The following is a 19,172-nucleotide window of genomic DNA, read 5'->3' on the forward strand; positions in this document are numbered from 1 at the left end:
TCACACAGTGTTTCCTTTGATGTCCAACACTGAGGAATACGCAGGTGATGGTAGTGATTCTCCAGACAAGAAAGGGCCGCACATCTTTTCTGTACTTGACAGAGCAGTTTGGGATTTCGAGACGGAGCGGGGAGAAGGGACCATGTGCCGTCACTCATTTATTTGACAAACACTGAGACCCTGCTGCACTGTTGGTTGCTGGGAGCAAGACTCTTAGACCAAAAATTCCTGTCTCCATGGAGCTCATTTCTCGACAGATACACAAATACTTAGGTAAAATATATAGTTAGTGGTAAGTGATGTGGAAAAACACAAGACAGGGAGATGGGATACTAGGGAGTTCGGGGAGGGGTTCATTTTCAGTGGAGTGACCTGGGAAGGCCTCACGGAAAAGCTAATATTTGAGGAAAGACCTAACACAGGTAAAGGAGCTATTCCCGTAGCTGTATACATTGCTGGAGGAATGCTGCAGGCTAGGGACTTGAGGGCAAAGACTGAGGCAGAAACGAGGGTGGCTGGGGAGTGGAGGGCAGCCTCGCCGGAGGCATGAGTGAGGGGTGGGCTGGTAGGAAGTGTGTGCCCGGTTCATGGGGACTCGGATGAGAGGGGTTAGTCAGTGTTTTGGAATCTCTTTCCACATCTCTGTGACTCTTAGCAAGGGAAATCAGATTCTGGAAATTTGGGCCAGTGGGCCCAACCCCCTCCCTCCACATGACACCCCCAATTTGGAAAAATTCAGGATGCTCATAGAACATATTTCAGGAAGTTGTCATGAAATAGCTTTCTCAAAAGTAGTTTTTGAATGAGATTGATGATCAACTGCCTAAAGGGATTTTTCAAAAATTTTTTTCTAAGAAGGGGATCTTTGAGATACCGCAGAATATTTGAAAATGTAGGGAAATGATTTTCCTGTGACGTTTAGACACAGATCGTTAAGGGATATAATCTGGAAGAAAAATGAAATCAATGTATTAATACTCATGTCCTTAATGTGCTTAGTAAAGAATTCCTTTTAATTATTTCTGTGTTGTCCAGTCTGGTTTTAAATTCCTCGGGGACTCTTCCACTAATATGTATATGTTTTATAGCATTTCACATGGGTAGAACTTTCTGTGCTGAGTTTTTTATTCCTCCACCTTTACCTTTCAGACTAGTTCTCCAATTAATTTGATACTCAATAGACATTTTTATTGGAAGGACATTTTTTTTCTGATTTCCTTCCAGCTTATCTCCATATTCTTATTACTGAGCTTTCATAAATGTCCTCTTTCATGTTAATTAACCATAGGAATTTAATATTTTGCTTTTGAAATGCTTTTACTTGTGAGTTGCGTGAATGAAAAATAATTTGTCATCGGCTTGCCTGAAAATCATGAGACTATAGGAATTACAACTTCGGGGAGTGAGTGTAGCTCCTTACTTAGCTAAAAGATACAAGGATGATAGTAGTGTTTTAAATGAATCACCTTTCTCCCTCCTGTTCCTTTGTTGAATTTTTGAAGTGATATTTTCAAATTATAATGTCTTTGATGTCTTACCAGCTCATATGTTCCCATGACTCTGCATTTTACTACTCCATATATCTTTTTTTGTTGTTGTTGTTGACCTTCACATTGGAAGATGGCATTATTGATAGTGATTGCTATCTAGGAGAACATTTTTGGATGAAAAGATTAGTCCTGTCCCTTTTACCCTTGCCCTCCTAAAGGATCTTTGTGCCTTTTTCAAAGACTGACTCCATTAGCCCTGGTGGAGTAAATTTTCAGTACTCTCTGTTTTAGTCTATTTCGTATAGATTATAGTGGAACCAGTCACATTAGGTTGAACCTATAGCCGATGTTGGTGTTAATCCAGGTATCTTAGAGGCAGGTTAAATGTCCATTTTTCTTCAACAACTTGAACTGCCTTGTCATTATTTGGTCATCATTATAAAACCCAGAATCCAAGCTTTCTCTCCCTTTTTAACCCCCCACTAGGATTTTATGGTGATAAAGTCCTAGGATTTCCATTCATTTTTAATGCTGAAGAATTACATATCTTTAAAAATATAAGTAGATTTTTACCCCATAGGCAAGCTTACTTATACTTAGAATCCTAATATTTCTTGACCAGATTAGAATTTTTAAATTTTTATATGCTCTCAAATGACTGATAAATACACTAGATTAATTATACAGAAATACAAAATGATACCTTTGTTGAATTGCCCATAATTTTGTGTGAGGTTAAAGGAGAAGAGGGGAGAGGTTTGAAAATCAAAGGATATTCCCTTAAGTGGCCAAAATTAATTTTATAAAAATGTTTTCAAAGTATTACCTCCTTCCCTAATTCAAGTAATTGAGTAAGGACCACAATTTCATATTTTCTTGTTAATTAGAGTTTCATTGAACTTGAACTTACTTTATATTTACAAAAGGAACTACCTTAGAGCTTGTTCTCTTGAGTTGGGACCAGAGGAGAGTTTGTTTTATTACCTGGTTCTACCCTCTGTTTCTTATGTCTGCCTTTATAAAAAGTAGAGAGCAGTAGGTAAAGTTGGGTGACCTTTTGGACATTATAACAGCTATTTTTTTTTTTTTTTTGCAAAATTAAATCAAAGGCAGAAGTGGCTTTCTCAAGTTGCTTTCTTGCTGTTAGTAAAATTATCAACTTTAATTTTAATTACTGTTTTTTGACTCTTTAGAAGCAGCATTCAAAGCATTCGATTATAGCTAAGAAGCCACTTGAAGCTGTTGGGGTTCAGTCCTCTCCTTGTCACTTGAAATATCACCATCTGGTGGATTTTTAAGATATTGTCTCAACAGCATTAAAAAAGGCTGTGATTTTGCAATTGAAAGCACACCTGGAGCTTTGCTCCTTGGAGATTTGGCAGTGCTCAGACTTCCTGGGACTCATTGATTATTTGCATAGGGTACATATTATTGTATTGCTATGTTGCTGGCTGTCATTTTTCTATCAGATATGTTTAAAAAGTTAATACCAAATCCCTATAATGTAGTTTTGAATGAAAACTCTAAATAATCACTTTCCTGAAAACTTACAGTGGTGCTTATTTGTTAGCTTCATCAGAATCACTTAGAACTTTTGTTAAAAATGTTTTTTTTCTGTCCCACTCCAGAGCTACTGAGAGAGACTCTCTAGATGTTAGGACAGGGAATCTGGTTTATAAGCACCACCAGGTGATTCTAATATTTTAACCAGGTTTGGACTCTATTTCCTGTAAAACATATTCATGAGAAAAATTATGTTTTTAAAGTTTTCTAGGAGATTGTTGGGTCATTTACTGTAATTGTTTTATTATTTACAGTGTTAAAAGGACCTGAACAAAGTCTGCTCAAACCTCCTGCTGTGAAGCAGCAGAACTTTTGAACAGGTGAGTGTTGAAGGGAAGTACAAAGCTGAGGGCTTACGCAAACATGATTTTCACTTTTAAGGGTTTGGTTATTTTTGTACTATTATTTCATCTGAGCTTATAGACAGTGAATAGAAACAACTTCCTTGGTACTGCTCAGATCCCTGATGAATCCTAAGAATAATCATACCTTTACTGCATTGTTCCTGTTATAAATTTGTGTCTTAAACTGTTGTAATGATTTTTTGATGGTGTGAAACAGGAAGAGGAATGCTTTGGGGGTAGGGGTAAGGACATATCTTAACCCAAGAGCGGTGGGCTTCATGAAGGACACGAATTGGAAACTGGGACGCATTCAGGAGCCGAGGTTGTCCAGAAAGTACTTTGCTCCCCTCTGGCTAGCCAGGGTCCTCTCTTGTCTCTTTTTATCCTGCGCTTGTTGCCTTTCCACAGTCTGACCTTTTATGCTTTAGCAAACACAGTGGAGGAAATTGCACTTCATTCCTGGAGCCACATATGAACTCAGGCTATAGTGCCACTAGCTAACTGGTTATTAGCTCAGTGTCCACATTTCAAATTCCTGGGAAGGAAAATGTGATTGGTTGAACTTGGTCCAGCTCTCCATCATTGTACCATTTAGTATGGTCCTGAGGTTGGGATCTAGAAATGCAAACGTGTTAGCTGAAGGGTCCTACTCCTAAGAGTGGGGGCAGTTCTCAGAAAAGGTGGTGTGTGGGCTATTCTACTCACTGTCCCACAGAAGCTTCTAGATGTTTTTCCTTCCTTAGGAAAATTTCCTGTATATAGCTCAGCAGTTTCAATTTGTGTCCTAAAGAGTTAAAATATAGGTATATCTTTTGGTAAATGAGGCCCAGTAGGTTTCACCAAGCATCCTTGTTGGAACTTTCTAGTGCAGTGTTTTAACAACAGTTCTTGATTTGGGGGTTCAGATGAGCATCTGGGTAAAGGTTTAGCAAAAGAACATAAGGAAATGGGAGGCTTAGTGGAAAATTAAATGGTTAGTTATTTTTCATTGCTTTTATAAATTTTAATTTCTGGGTACTTTTTTATAATACTAAGTGACACTTGAGTATTAGTAAGCCAAAGAGAATTTGAAGGGTGGGACTTCTGTATGTGAATCTATATTCACATTATTTGAATGGTATAAGGGATTTTCAATGTGGGTAAAGGATCAGTGAGAGTGTAAACTTGTATTAATATGTTTTTGTATTCTACAATTTTTAGGTAATACAGAGCAAATTTTTTTTTAGTGGACATTTTGAAGTCCTGTTTATTTTTGTTTGTAGATTGTATGTACTTGGTGACGATTGCTTAAGTAATTTTTTTATTACTTAAAGCTTATGTTAGTATATTAGTATAGTAAGATTTTTGATGCAAAGCCTAGGGATTACTGATAAAAGTGATCTATTACAGAGTTATATATCGAATGACAAGCCACAAATGTGACTTACTTTGATACTTTTTTTTAGTCAAGTTTTCTTTAGCAAATCAATTGCATTTGAATTCATTTTTAAGGTAGAAGAGTTCTTATATTGTATGTTTTCTTTAATCTGGATGTTGTGGTAAGACTTATTCAGGACTTTGTGAGGTTTAAAAAGATTTCCGCAATTTATGTAAAACTTTCACACGCTCTGGGGATCCCTCTCTGGGACACATTGGCTTGTGGTGAGATTATCAGATGACATGGTAATGTTTATGGCATTGTAATTTTTGCAGAACAGTTCATGGTTGCAAATTTTGTTCTCCTTTTCACCAAAAAGGGGGAACATTTACAAAACAGAGAAACATTTACATACTGTTCAGAAGCAGTGGGAAGAGTGATAGTAACAGCAATAGCACTTCTTATAGTGATAACTGTGGCCAGTATGTTCTTTGGGAACAAAGCTCCTTTTATTCACATTGTCCTGGGCCTGGAGGAAGTCTTGGGAGCTCTGGTCTCTGCAGTATTGGTTCTGTGGTTGCAGAGACTGGCAAGGAATTGGCAGAGGTACTTTCTAAATAGTAAATTATGGCTCAGGCTTGAAGGGTCTCTCGTGATTAGCCCATTGGGAATTAAGGTTGTGGTGCCCAAAGCATGGCCAGTTGAGTAACTGGATGTGAAGCCATTCTGCAAGATCAGTAGGCCAGAGAGCCTTAATTCATGTTCTGGAATCGGATATTCTTCTTCAGTCTTTTATATTACTTCCATTATTGTCAGTGAAGCTTCTGATAGTATGTTATAAGAATATATACTCTTCCCTAAACAGAGGGCTTACCACATTGTTTAATTGAGGTGATACAAAGGGGTGGAAGTTGGAAGAAAGTGGAACAGAGTGGGAGACTGGGAAAAGGAGAAAAAGGGACTTCCACAAAATGAATTCCTCTGAAAATTGCAAGGAAATGTGGGAGAAAAGGTAACCAAGCACTATTGAGCACTAAGTATTTGTGAAAAGCTTGTGGACTTTCAAACAGAGAAATGTGGGTTTAATTTTCCGTCACTTATTACTTGTAACTTTAGATAAATAAGCTAACCACTTGGAGCCTTATTTTCCTTACCTGTAAAATATATCACGTGGTGGTTGTAGAAATTAAAAATCTAAAATGCCCAATACAGTGCCTGACATACAGTAAATAGGCTCTCAATGAATGGCTTTTATGATTGTTATTACTATGTAAATAGGTAAATTTCGACTGTAAAATTTCATATTTATAATTGAATAGAGACATCAGTGTGTTCTGTTTGTAAGTCTTTTGTCTTTTGTTTTCAATCTAACAAATATTTGAATACCTACTTTGTGCCAGGTGCTGGGCTATCTATAGTGATGATGAGCAAAACATACAAGGTTCTATCTTCATGGGGCTTACAGCCTAGTGGCAGAGGCTATCAGAAAGTCCTAAGTAAATTTCCAAATGTGCAAAGTCTCTCTGTCATTGGAAAAGGTACATTTTTAAAGCCCTATATACTTTTTATAAAAATTAGTGTCACATTTTGGATCTTGGTGTTGTTGTCGTTGGTATTTTATGCCCCTTGATACGCTTTCCAGAGTATGCATGTATGTTTGTTCTAAGTTTAATATATGTATTTCTTTTGTTTGTCCTTTTTTCCTCTTAGAGTCTCTGAGATAGATGTTCTCATCTGTTTGATCTTAGGACTTCTTTATGCTCATAAAAGTTAGAGGACCCTAAAGAGCTTTAGTTTTTTAGTTACATCTATCATATTGAGAAATTGAAAATGACTTATTCATTTACTTTAAAATAACAAACAATCTCATGTTGACATAAATGCCCGGGGAGCCAAAAAAATATATACACATGACTTGTATTCATCTTTTGTTATTGGTATAATTACAATTTTAATAGTTTTTTTCCTTTTTTAAAATGTGTATCTATTTTTTGGTCACCCTCTGTATATTTTTAAGTAAAAATGCCCATTTTCTAAAACATTTCTGAAAAGTTTAGTGGGAAGAGGGGCATTATTTTACCTTTTTGCAAATTGCTTATATGTCTTTATAGAAGGCAGCTGAATTCTCTTACCTCCTTCTTCATTCAATCTGTTGTTATTACTTTGGTTGAAGTATATGAAGGAAATTCATCCTCACAAAGATAGGTGTGTAGTTGGAAAAGAGAAGAGTATTTTAAGGGCTTTTTCATATATTTGCAGATATTCTTTGATATTACACTAAAATTAAACAAGTAATAGTTTTTAAAGGTTAGTTGCAACATGAAATCTGAATTATTAATGCACCTTTTATACTCTGATACATTAAAATCCATTGGTCTTGTACATTTAATGGATATTTTATATTATACAGTATAAAAAAATCACATTCGTTAGTATCAACACCTATCAAAAAAGCCTTCAAGTATTGGGAAATTCAAGTACTGGAAAACCCATCAATCTTATATTGGTGAATAGCAGTTTTCCAAAGTTCTAGTATTTGCTTGAAAGCTGAAATTTCATAATTGGCAAGAAGTACTGTCAATTGTTTTCCGTGAAGTGACAGTCTCACTTCGTTCATTTTTGAAAAAATATTGTACTAAGTACCCAGGTCTGGATAACCATGTTTGTGTGTCAGCTATTCTTTGAAGTCAAAATGATATTCCATGGAAAAAAATATAGTTGATCTCGCAGCTCAAAAATAGTTGCATAAGCGCCTTTCAAGACTTTCGTATGCAGCAGAAGTGCTTTTTGCATGCTTCCCATTTCATTACGTAGAATATTAAAAAGATGTGTGCGTAGGGATCAGGATTAAGAAAATCAGTAGTTTTCATGGCTTTGTCAAGGGCATTCTTACGTAGAATTGGCTTTTTCTCTGTTCTGAGTATATGTGGCACATGGTGGTGAAGAATACAATAACTACTAGTGCAGTTTGGTGCCATTTGTTTGAATGATGCTAACTAAGGTGCCAGCAGTTTTACTCATCACTGTTACATGATCAGCGCAGTGCCAATGAAATGAAAAATGCAAGTAATACTTAGTATTATTATAAAAATGGTTTTGACTTCATGGATACCTTGAAAGAGTTTCTGAAGACTGGAAGATCTTTGAGAATTGCTGCTTTGGGGAGTGGAACAGCTTTCAATGTTAGTTTATACGTATATGTTACATTGATTTTTTTTTTTTTTAAGCATTTAAAAAAATAAAGTAATTGTTTGAAATAGAAACTGGAATAAACAATGAGGATTTTTAGTGCTGGATAGAAACAGATTTGTCTGTAAATTGAGATTGGTTATAAAATAGTCTTCTGTAATAGGCCTATAAAAATAGAACTACACCAGCACTATTCAACAGAACTTTCTGCTATGTTACTTTTTTATTACAACTCAAATTCCATTATTTTTTTAGTAGGCTGTATTTTTAAAAAACAGTTTTAGATTTACAGAGAAATTGAGAAGATAGTATACGAGTAGAGAGCTCCCATATATGCATATATCACAATATTGTTATGGTACATTTGTTACAATTAATGGATCAATATCTATACATTGCTATTAAGTAAAGTCCCAGTTTATTCAGATTCCCTTAGTTTTGCCTATTGTGTTTTTCTGTTCCAGGATTCCCTCCAGGATAGCACATTACATTTAGTCAGGTATTCATAGGCTTCTCTCGACTGTGACAGTTTTCTTAGACTTCCGTTTTTAACAGTCTTGATCATTTTGAGTAGTACTAGTTAAGTATTTTGTAGACTGGCTCTATGTTTGAATTTGTCTGATATTTTTCTCATGATAAGACTGAGGTAATGGGCTTATTTGTGAGGAAGACCACAGAGGTAAAGTGCCATTTTCATCATATCCAGAGCACATACTGTCAGAATGATGTATCATTGATGTTGACCTTGATACTTGGTTGACTTTGATAACTTGGTAGGTTCGCCCCTGGTAAAGTTATTCTCCCTCCTTCCCCTTGAGGAATTAGATTATATTTTATTTATTTATTTATTCCCACAATATTATTGACCATATTACCTATGCTGTACATTACATCAAGTGTACAACATAGTGGTTAGACATTTATATAATTTAAGAAGATTCCCCCTGACTAGTCTAGCACCCACCTGGCACTATACATAGTTATTGCCGTATTATTGATTGTACTCCCTATGCTTTACCTTAAATCTCATTGACTATTTTGTAAGTTCCAATGTGTACTTCTTAATCCCTCCCCCTTTTTCACCCACCGTCTACCCCCCTTCCATCTGGCAACCATCAAAGTGTTCTCTGTATCTATTTGTTTCTGTTTTGTTTGTTTATTTTGTTCTTTAGATTTCACTTATAGGTGAAATCATATGGCATTTGTCTTTTTGCTGTCTGACTTACTACACAGCACAACACCCTCTAGGTCCATCCATGTTGTAGCAGATGGCAAGATTTCATTCTTTCTAATGGCTGAGTAATATTCCACTGTATATATGTACTACCTCTTTATCCATTCATCCATTTAGGGACACCTAGGTTGCCTCCACATCCTGGTCATTGTAAACAGTGCTGCAATGAACATATGGACGAACAACTCCCCTCGAAGTAGTCTTTTGGGTTTCTTCGGGTAAATACCCTGAAGTGGGTCCTTCCTTGTCTCTTGTTATAGCCTTTATTTTAAAGTCTATTTTGTCTGGTTTAAGTGTTACTACCCCAGCTTTTTTTTGTTTCCATTTTCATGAAATCCCTTACTTTCAATCTGTGTGTGTCTTTTGACCTGAAGTGAGCCTCTTGTAGGCAGCATATGTATGGGTCTTTTTTTCAGATCCATTCAGCCATCCTGTGTCTTTTGATTGGAGCATTTAATCCATTTACATTTAAAGTAATTGTTGATAGATATGTAGTTATTACCATTTTGTTACTCATTTTTAATTTAATTTTTTTTGTCTTAAGTCCTTCTAAGGAGATTCCTTGTAATACTGGTTTGGGAGTGATGAACTCCTTTAGCTTTTTCTTGTCTGGGAAGCTCTTTATCTGTCCTTCGATTCTAAATGATAGCCTTGCTGGGTAGAGTAATCTTGGTTGTATGTCGTTGCTTTTCATCACTTTGAATATTTTGTGCTAATTCCTTCTTGCCTGCAAAGTTTCTGTTGAGAAATCAGCTGCCAGTCTTATGGGATCTCCCTTGTAGGTAACTAACTGCTTTTGTCTTGCTGCTTTTAAGATTCTTTATCTTCAATCTTTGGCATTTTAATTACGATGTGTCTTGGTGTGGGCCTCTTTGGGTTCCTCTTGTTTGGGATTCACTGTACATCCTAGGCTTGAATATCCATTTCCTTTACCAGGTTAGGGAAATTTTCCATCATTATTTCTTCAAATAGTTTTCAGTTCCTTGCTTTATCATTAATTTTTTTCTTGTGTTCTTTCTCCATATATATGCATGGATGTATGCATATAATTTTTAAATATTTTAAATTTATATAAATTTTTTCTGTTCTTTTTGAGAATATGTTACATGCCTCATGTTCCTGTTCCCTTAAACATTTCAGTGCTATTTTCTAAGAATAAGAACATTGTACGTAAACAGTGAAAATTTTAGACTCATAAACATTAACATTGATACAATACCATTATCTAATCCATAACTCCTAATCAAATAATTATTCCAATTGTCTCTTTAATGTGTCTTAGCATATTTTTGGCTGGTTCAGGGTGAAGTTAAGAATCACCCTTGCCCTTAGTTTTTGTATCTCTTTAGTCTCCCTTAATTTGCTTTGGTTCTTTATCCTCTCTTTGTCTTTTATGACATATTTTTAGAGAGTACAGTTGATTGATTTTATGTCTATCAATTTGAATTTATTTGATTTTTTTCAAGATTAGCTTCAGTTTATGCATTATTGTCAGGAATATAACACAGTGATGCTGTGTTCTTCTCTGTGCATCATATCAGGAGGCATGTGGTGTCAGTTTGTCTCATTAATGATGTTACCTATCTCACTCAATAACAGCCCAGATGGAAGAGATGCATAGTGCAAGGTATATGGGAAGGGGTGCGGGCTTCAGTGCGCCCTCTGGCATACAAGCCCTCTCCACACTTCCATGTGTTCACGTCCTTGAATCTCCACTACAGTTTGTTTATTCATTCACCTGTTGATGGACATTTTTGTTGATGAACATGATTGCCAAATGTCAGTTTATGGTAATTGTGAATAAAGCTGCTGGAATGGGGACAGAACTCTTCATTTATTTGGTATATGAAGACTGCTAGGGGAGTAGCTCTTTTTTTCTGATTTTGAGAAAATGGAGGCAAGGCAATGTGGGGCTGATTCAGGTTCCTCAGTGCTCATTCTGTGTCAGTCTTTTGGCAGACTATATTGTGCTGGCTGGACTTAATCCCAGGTTTGCCGTAGTTTTTTTCTGGGTAAGCTTTGCATACTCAGGATATGGAGATTTGCAGGAGCAGATAATTTTTTTATAAGAAAGATTTAGGGGGTTTTCAAAGGAGTATATATTTTGAATTGTTGGTAGAATACTACTAGCTAATCAGCCTCTCAAGACTTCTCCTGGGAAGCAGTATCAGGGAGCACATTCAGGGGAACTGTCAGCCACTGTGCTGGATTGATTCTGCTTTGGCTTCTCCTTGCTTCGTTTGTCCGGATAGGACTGACTTACTAGACAGATCTGCAGCTCCTTCATGTTGACAATGATTACGTGTGCCCAGAGGTTGTCTAGTTCCTCGACGCTGTGCCAGGTTGAGAAAATGGTAGATAGAAGAGCTGAGAGGCCAGGGTCTCCCTTTTTTGTTTCAAACCCAACAATAAGAAAGAGCTAGGTTGATCTCTTTTCCCTCTTCTCCCTTGAACATGCACTCTTATGCACACAGTGATAGATGAGGGTCCCAAAGAGGAGTTGAGGAAGCCAGGAAAACTAGAAAAATGTATGGAGAAAAAGAAAAATAATTATATTAGTAATCAGAGATAAAATAATTGCTAGTGAGGGCTAATTTAGGTCACAGATTTTAAGAAGGTGACAGATTATATATCACATTCATTGTCATGTACTGGATGCAGTTTATTGAAGAAGGCCAACTTCTTAGTATTAATTGCTGAAGGTAAATAATACTTGAATTCACTTACAAGGAATTTTGAGTAATGGACAACGTCTGAAACGGTGGTTATGTAGAAATATTCTCTTAGCTATTTTGAAGTCCGCTCTTTAACATTTGAGGGTAGACTTTTGTCTGAGGTCTTTATCCCTGGAATTGGAATAGCCCAAGGAGAGAAAAGGCCAGCGGAGGGAAGCAGAGCCTTGTCATCTGCTCTGTCACAGTTGCTTTTAGCATGAGAAAGATATGCTAATAGGGTGGTCTCAGAACCCACAGAATATTTTGCTCCATTCCCTCAGAAGCACTTTAGGCCATTATGACCATTTTATGCCATTATATCCATTTTACGTCTTTGTCTGCCTCCTTCCTCAAACATTTGAGTGCTCCTATAATTTCAGAGATTGTGGGACTAGGACTAGTTCTCCCAGAATTTTGAGGCCTGCTAATTCTGCTCTGCCACGTGTTATTGTCATCATCTGTCATGAACTAAATGAAAGTTCATCTGTTTATTCCTCCTTTTTGTAATCTCATCTTCACACCACTCTTTTTCTTCTTTTGACCTAATCGCTCACAGTTGCATTTTTTTCCAAGGTCTTTCTACTGAGGCCTTTGATATGTCATGTTTGTGTTAAACCTCTCCACGTGTTAAAATGTTCATAAGACATTTCCCCATTGTTAAGGTAACTGAAGCCCGCCTTGCCCGGGTAATGTTACATTCCCTTTAGCCCTCTGAGGTTACCAGTGCCTTTTCCTGCACGTGGTGGGTACATCAGTGGTAGAATCAGGATTTTCATTCCTTTCTATTCGTGTGCTTGTTCTCTTTCTTTACTAGGGTGACCATTCAGCCTGGTTGGCTCCTATCGTCTCTATATAATTATTAATACCCCTTTCACACACACGGTTTCTGGTTTAGATGATAGATTACATATCGTTACCCTAGCCATTATTCCTGCATCTTTTGTGCAAAATCCTTTTTCCTCTGAAGTTCATGCTGACGATACAACTATCTGTACCCTCATTATCATCAGATGTAGGCCCTGTGTTCTCACCCTTTGATTCATTGTCTTCTCTACTCTCCTGTCTGCTATTTCCTGAGGTGCCATCAGAGTCCATGTGGTTGACCCATCTAGTCCTCCCAGGCTCTTGGTTCCTTGCTATACCTCCATCTCTAATTCTTCTGGTGCTTCCATTTTTCATCCTACTATATCTGGTTTTTGACATTCCCAGCGTCTCAAATTTGTAAACTCTCTTCTGTTTTCACTCCTTGTTCATTGTGCCTAGATTACACTTTTGCCAGCGCTCTCCAGTGCCGTCTTTCTCTTCTGTTCACTGCTGACAAACCTGTAATTGTGGTTCCGTCATGTCGTGCGCTCTGTCTGCCCTAGACCCAGGCGTAAGTTGGAGAAAGAAGCCACAGCCATGCAGCTAGGTGCCATCTCCATCTTGATGGGGGCCTTCTGAATGAACTGCTGTGACTAACTGCAGTGTAGCATCCTGGATTTGCTCCTGGATCAGAACAAGGAGACTGCTGGAAAAACTGGTGAAATCGGAATAAACTCTGAAGTTCAGTTGATAGTCATGTACCAGTGTTGGTTTCCTAGTTTTGACAAATGTGCTGTGGTAATGTAAGTTGTTTACATTAGGGGAAACCAAGGGAACTTTCGGTAATACCTTTGTAACATTTCTGTAAATCTATAAGTATTTCTAAATAAAGTTCATTTTTTGAAAAAATAAATGCTATTGTAGATCACTGCAGCTAGCCATTTCTTAATTCCATTCAAATCTTACCCTGTCATCTCCTCTGTCATTTATCTACTTAACTGAGATTGAGGCCATCAAATGTGAATTCCCCTCAACCTCCTGTGCCCACCCCTCCCCCCAAAAAACCCCCCACAAAAACAAGTTTGGAGGCATCCTAAGTCACATGGCTATGACTTGTCACAAGTGGATAGGAGTGAAATCTTTTTTCCCCCATTTGTTCTCTGAAACCCCATCCATTCTGCCTTCTCATATTTTTGCCACTTCCACCATATTTTTGCTAATTGTTTCTTTACCTTTTGATTCTACTAGTATTTTTCATTAGGATACTTTTATCTGAAATAAAAATGGAAAATTTCTTTCCACTTGACTTTATTTCTCTTCACCGTTTCACAGATAAGATTCTTTGAAGAGTTGACTGCATTTCTGGTCTTCCCTCCCTCACCTCCCAGCCACTCCTCATCCCATTGAAACCGGCTTTGTCCCCTACCACACTTCTATAAACTGCGCTCTTCAAGTCACCGGTGACCTCATTGTGGAAGCCAGTGGAGACTTTTCAGTCTTGCTTTGTTTTGACTTAAATATTTGAAACTTTTGAATTCTTCCATTAAACAGACAAACAAAAATTGTACCAGAACTGTCTTTGTTGTATACACAAGTTAGACACTTACTAGGAAATAATTATCCATAATTCCACCATTCAGAAGTAAAAATATTAATATCTTGGGGCATATCTATATGTACCCATTTAATAATGTATTAAAATGGATTGAATATAATGATATTCTCTGTATTCTACAGCCTGCCTTGGATACTTAATTGTTGACCTCTTTTCATGTCAGTGAATATACTTATCATCTCTCCTCTTCTCTCCTGCCGTGTAGGCCTGGTTCCCACGGTATCTGCTGGATTTCTGATACCCTCCTTTAGCTCATGGTAATTTATTCTCCTGGCATCCTGAATGAGTTTTCTAAAGCGCAGATTTCATCCTGGACACTTTCTTGCCCAAATCTTTTCATAGCTTTTCTTTGCCCTTGGGATATAAAATACAGACTTCTGTGATATGGCTACTGCTTTCTCAGATCTTCACTTTAGTTTTTAGCCTTATTGAACAAGTGGATCATCTCCCAGAAGAACTTAGCACTTTCTCCTTTCTGTTTTTGATAACAGTAAAATTGGAGAAAGCTCGTCAGTGAATTTGAGTGTAGGTGAAAGGTTAGGGTTAGAGATATCTAACTACATGGTATTTCTCTTCCTTCCCATATCCTCCTGCAAGTGTTCACTGAGGCTTTGTTCTTGTCCCTGGAGCTTGTCCTTGACACTTGCTTTGGGGTAGTTTCAGTCAGTTTTTATTTGCAGTTCTGTAGCTTGACTTCAAAATCTATGTCTCCTCATCCCAACTCTGTACTGAAATTGAATGTCTGTATTCTAGTCTTTTCAGTCACTCTCGTTTTGTCCAAAACCATGTGTCCTTCCACCTAAAATCATTTCTATTTTCTCCTTTTTTCATGCTTTATATTCAGTTTCAAAAGGCACCCCACCCTCAGTATTGAATCCTGTAGATATATATTGTTTCTGCATTCACTGTTTAGATTTTCCTTTCCTTGGAGCAGTACTTTTTCTACTTGGGGAGACATATTTTGTGGAGTAAGTCATTTAAATGGATCCGTGGTTTTGTACAGACCATCATAAGGGAAGGAGGGCAGGCATCCTGGGGGGAGGGAATGTAATGAGCAGAACCACTGAAGGGAATGGGGAGTAGAAAGCTCTCACTTGGTTTTGAGTCTGGAGGTGAAACAGTCATAGTTGAGGAGATACGGGTTGTCAGGAACCTGAAATACTAGGAGTTTTTTTTGTTGTTTTTTTTTGGGAATTGGGGGAAGGGGAACAGACAAGTTGCTGTCCTTTTGTTCTTCAGTCTAGTTGTGGAGGACGTTGCTTCACTGGCCCAAGTTGGCACCATCACTGCGCTCTTCCTGGGCGAGGCAGATCAGTCGCTGGCCTCTGGACTGGCTGTTCACAGCGGCCCTTGGCAGCTCACACCGGCTGCCAGCCGCTCACACTGGTTACCAGCCACACACAGTAGCTCATGGCAGCCCATTGCAGCAGGGGCTGCAGCCTACGCCATCACCGTAGACTCACAGCAGCCCAGCTCCAGGTTGAGCTGTTGTTCACCATCTTATCTGTAGAGGGCAGTGTCACTGGCCCTCATGTGGGATCCGAACCAGGGCCCTGCTGCTCAGAGCTGGCGTCCCAAGCCAGCTCTTAACCAACGCGCCACTCGGCCGGCCCTACTAGGAGTTTTGACGATACAGTTTACCGGTTTTAAAGAGGGATAGGCATGACTGGGATGATGCTTTAGGAAGATTGATCTTTTTGGATGTAAGTAGTTAGAGGCTGAGTCAGGGAAGCCAGTTAGATATTTTATTCTAATAATCCAGACATGAGTTAACAAAGCTTTGACTATAATGAAAGAGAATTCAGGAGGAATCTTGAAGGATTGTCCAAATTTGGAACAAAATGATTGGATATGAGGGATAAAGAGGAAGGAGTTGCAGATAACTTGGGGCTTTTGAACCTGGCTGACCAGTCAACTGTTAAAACAGTGGTACCTTGATCATTTGTTGATGAGCTAGATATCCAGGAGGAACAGGCAGCTGGAAATGCTACACAGGTCATGGGAGAAAAGAATCAAGTATGTAATTCACAGCAGGGATGTGGGCAACTTAGAAATTTGTGGGAGAATTTTTCATTGCAATTATAACGACACCCCCACTCGCTGCATGCCCCATTATTCCCTTGATTTAGTAGGCAGAGTTCTCCCCAAAGTGTTGGTAGAGAACACCACTGTAGATAAAGGTTCAAGACAATAATTCTAAACAGCGTTTTATAGTTAAATAAATCATGGGTATGCAGAGGGAAGTTAGAAAAGCAGAGAAACTTTTGAGGAATGGTTACCAAATAGGAAGAAAATGAAGATAGGGAAAAAAAATAACGGTGTAGTGCTGGTCATGGAGGATAAAGGAGGAAATAGTTTCAAGAAAAGGCGACCTAGAAAGGAGGAAGAGTATGGTGGGAGCAGGGCTTCCCGGTCTGGTTCAGACCCTGACTTGCTGCAAAAATTCAGAGCTGTTTTCTGATAGTCACGAGTCTCCTGGGGGTTTGAGTTGACAGCAGTTAGCTTGGTTGGATTTAAATGGTGGTGAAGCTTAGGCCCATTTTAATACCTTACTACATCCTTAGAAAGGACAATTGACAAATAAGGCCCAGTTTCCATTCTGACTAATTTATAATTCAGAGGTGTCATGTAAGACTATCCCTCCAGTACATATAAATACATTACAACTGGGCTCATTTAAATTGATTTGGAAGGAGCAATCGGGGGTGGGGAATTCAGAATTAGCGAACGCAGTACTTTAAGCATTTAAATTAGATTTCTTCAACAGTCATAACTCTTATATTTCCTGCTTTAATTCATAAAGGAGAACGAGCAGAATACCATTCTGAGTAATGTAGGTCTCTTTAGTTGATAATTAAATAGTTTGAATTGTTATTCTAAGATTCTTAAGAGTTCTCCAGAAATCTTTACATTAGGAAGTAATCTTCTTGTGAAAACCGTATTGTTAAGTGGTAAGATTCCAAGACCAAGGTATTAAAAAAACTTCCGAGCTTTTAATGTTTGTGCATATGGTAGTTTGGCACTACCACAAGATTTGTAGGTAGAATGGTAAAGAGAACTAAAACAAGATTTCCTTTTTTCCTTTTTTTGTGGTGAGATCATTTAAGATCTACTGTCTTAGGAACCTTCAAGTATATAATACAGTATTATTAGCTGTAATCACTATGCTGATTGCCAGAACTTGTTAATCGTATAACTGGAAGTTTATACTATTTGTCCAATATGTCCCCCCATTTCCGCCACCCCCAGCCCCTGGTACCCATGACTGAACTTACTGAGTTTGGCTTTTTAGATTCCACATATAAGTAATATGCAGCATTTGTCTTGGCCTGTCTGACTTATTTCACTTTAAGCTCTGATATCTTAAAATTGCTTCTGAAATGTTACTCATGAAATTCATTAGCTTATTATTTTAACTTGATGGTCCCAGATAATTTTTAAAATAATCATGAGAGTGTTAAGTGCCAAGCAGAAAGTAGGGAGAATTGTGGTGGAATCCGTGAGATACATAAGTGGGGAGTAGGGGATGTCCTTATTTTAAGAATCTTTGATATACCTCATGGTGATGGGACACCTCATGGTGATGCGACAGCTATTACAAGGGAGTAATATAAATTCAAATGGAAATCTATTACCCTTAATTCACTCCCCATTGCTAAAGAGGAAAATTCTTCATTTGGTTCCCAGTGCCCTGCATGGTCTGGTCCCACCTGCCTCACCAGCTTTATCTAATACTATGCCTCCTTTCCCCATAAACATGAAAAGATGGTGAATTGGAATGTAAGCGTGGATTTATTCATTTTACTTTGCCTGCTATATTGTTATAAACAGATTTTAAAATCTCATTCTGGTGACTCTGTTTGAGAGGAGCAAAAGCAAAACACACTCCCTAGCTATGTTTTCTGGGCTGAAGTTCTGTGTTGAATCTTGACTAACTGTATTGAGATATTTTTCTCTTTAACAGGTTTCTCCACATATAAAAATCTGTTGTTATCATACGGGAAAAAATGGCAGCGGAAACGCAGACACTGAACTTTGGGCCTGAATGGTGAGTTTTCAGAATCTCATCTTTTTGATATAGGTTGACTAGTACAGTAGGAAGGTATTTGTATATTTGTACATGTATTGGGTGGTGTTTGAGACTGCTTTATGTGCCTCATTGAAAACAATGTAGCTAGTCTAGGAATAAATTATGCTTTGTTAATGACTACATTCTATACTTTATTTAAAAAACTTTCTTGGTCTGGTTATGTAATGGTAATGGAATTAAAACTCCCCACAGTCTCACTGCCCTACCAAATTATTTACTTTTTATTTGAGCTTTTGTCTAGGTGCATATGCAATTTTATATAATTGTTAATATTTTTATGTGTATATGATTTCTGCTACAATATTGTTTTGTGAGTGCTGTTCATAGACTCATTTGAAAAATAGTTTTATTTGAATTTTATTTTATTGTTGGGCTAGGCAGGTGGTCCAGAATTACATTGGCTGTTAACAGTAGCCTATAGAGGTTTGGGTTAGCATTTGCTATAATAACAATTGACCTTGGAGTCTCTTACAGATGTGTGTGGACCTCGAATATGGGATTTTCATGGAATTTTGAGATCCATCACATTGTAGTGTGACTTTTACCTCTCTCTTCCTCCCCCCACCCCAGTTGGTGATTGAAGATCCTCTCAGCAGTAGTGTGAATAATGATAGTTGCTTTTTCCATTCAAGCCTTGTACCAAGCCTTATCTACTTTATATCAAGTAGATAAATTAGAATAGTGTCTTAAACATTCTTGGTTGATCAGATGATGGTGGTTTGATAAATGATGCAGACCTCCTGTAGTAACTCCCTATCTGAGGACTCTTTTT

General features: G+C 37.7%; 1 protein-coding gene across 10 annotated transcripts in view; it reads left to right on the forward strand.

Annotated features, from left to right (window-relative positions):
* GIGYF2 (GRB10 interacting GYF protein 2) overlaps positions 1-19,172 on the forward strand; it is a 126,485-nt gene that overhangs the window by 1,398 nt on the left and 105,915 nt on the right. For 9 of the 10 annotated variants that reach the window (XM_019629000.1, XM_019629026.1, XM_019629034.1 and 6 more), the window contains 2 exons: positions 3,308-3,373; positions 18,275-18,358. In XM_019629000.1, coding sequence (XP_019484545.1) covers positions 18,318-18,358 — 41 coding nt within the window. In that variant the 5' untranslated portion in view covers positions 3,308-3,373; positions 18,275-18,317. Of the gene's footprint in view, positions 1-19; positions 274-3,307; positions 3,374-18,274; positions 18,359-19,172 lie in introns of those variants that run through there. The other variant, XM_019629019.1, reaches the window with a different exon arrangement.

The sequence above is a fragment of the Hipposideros armiger genome, unplaced genomic scaffold (genome assembly GCF_001890085.2).
Source record: "Hipposideros armiger isolate ML-2016 unplaced genomic scaffold, ASM189008v1 scaffold_17, whole genome shotgun sequence".
In the NCBI taxonomy this organism is placed as follows: domain Eukaryota; kingdom Metazoa; phylum Chordata; class Mammalia; order Chiroptera; family Hipposideridae; genus Hipposideros; species Hipposideros armiger.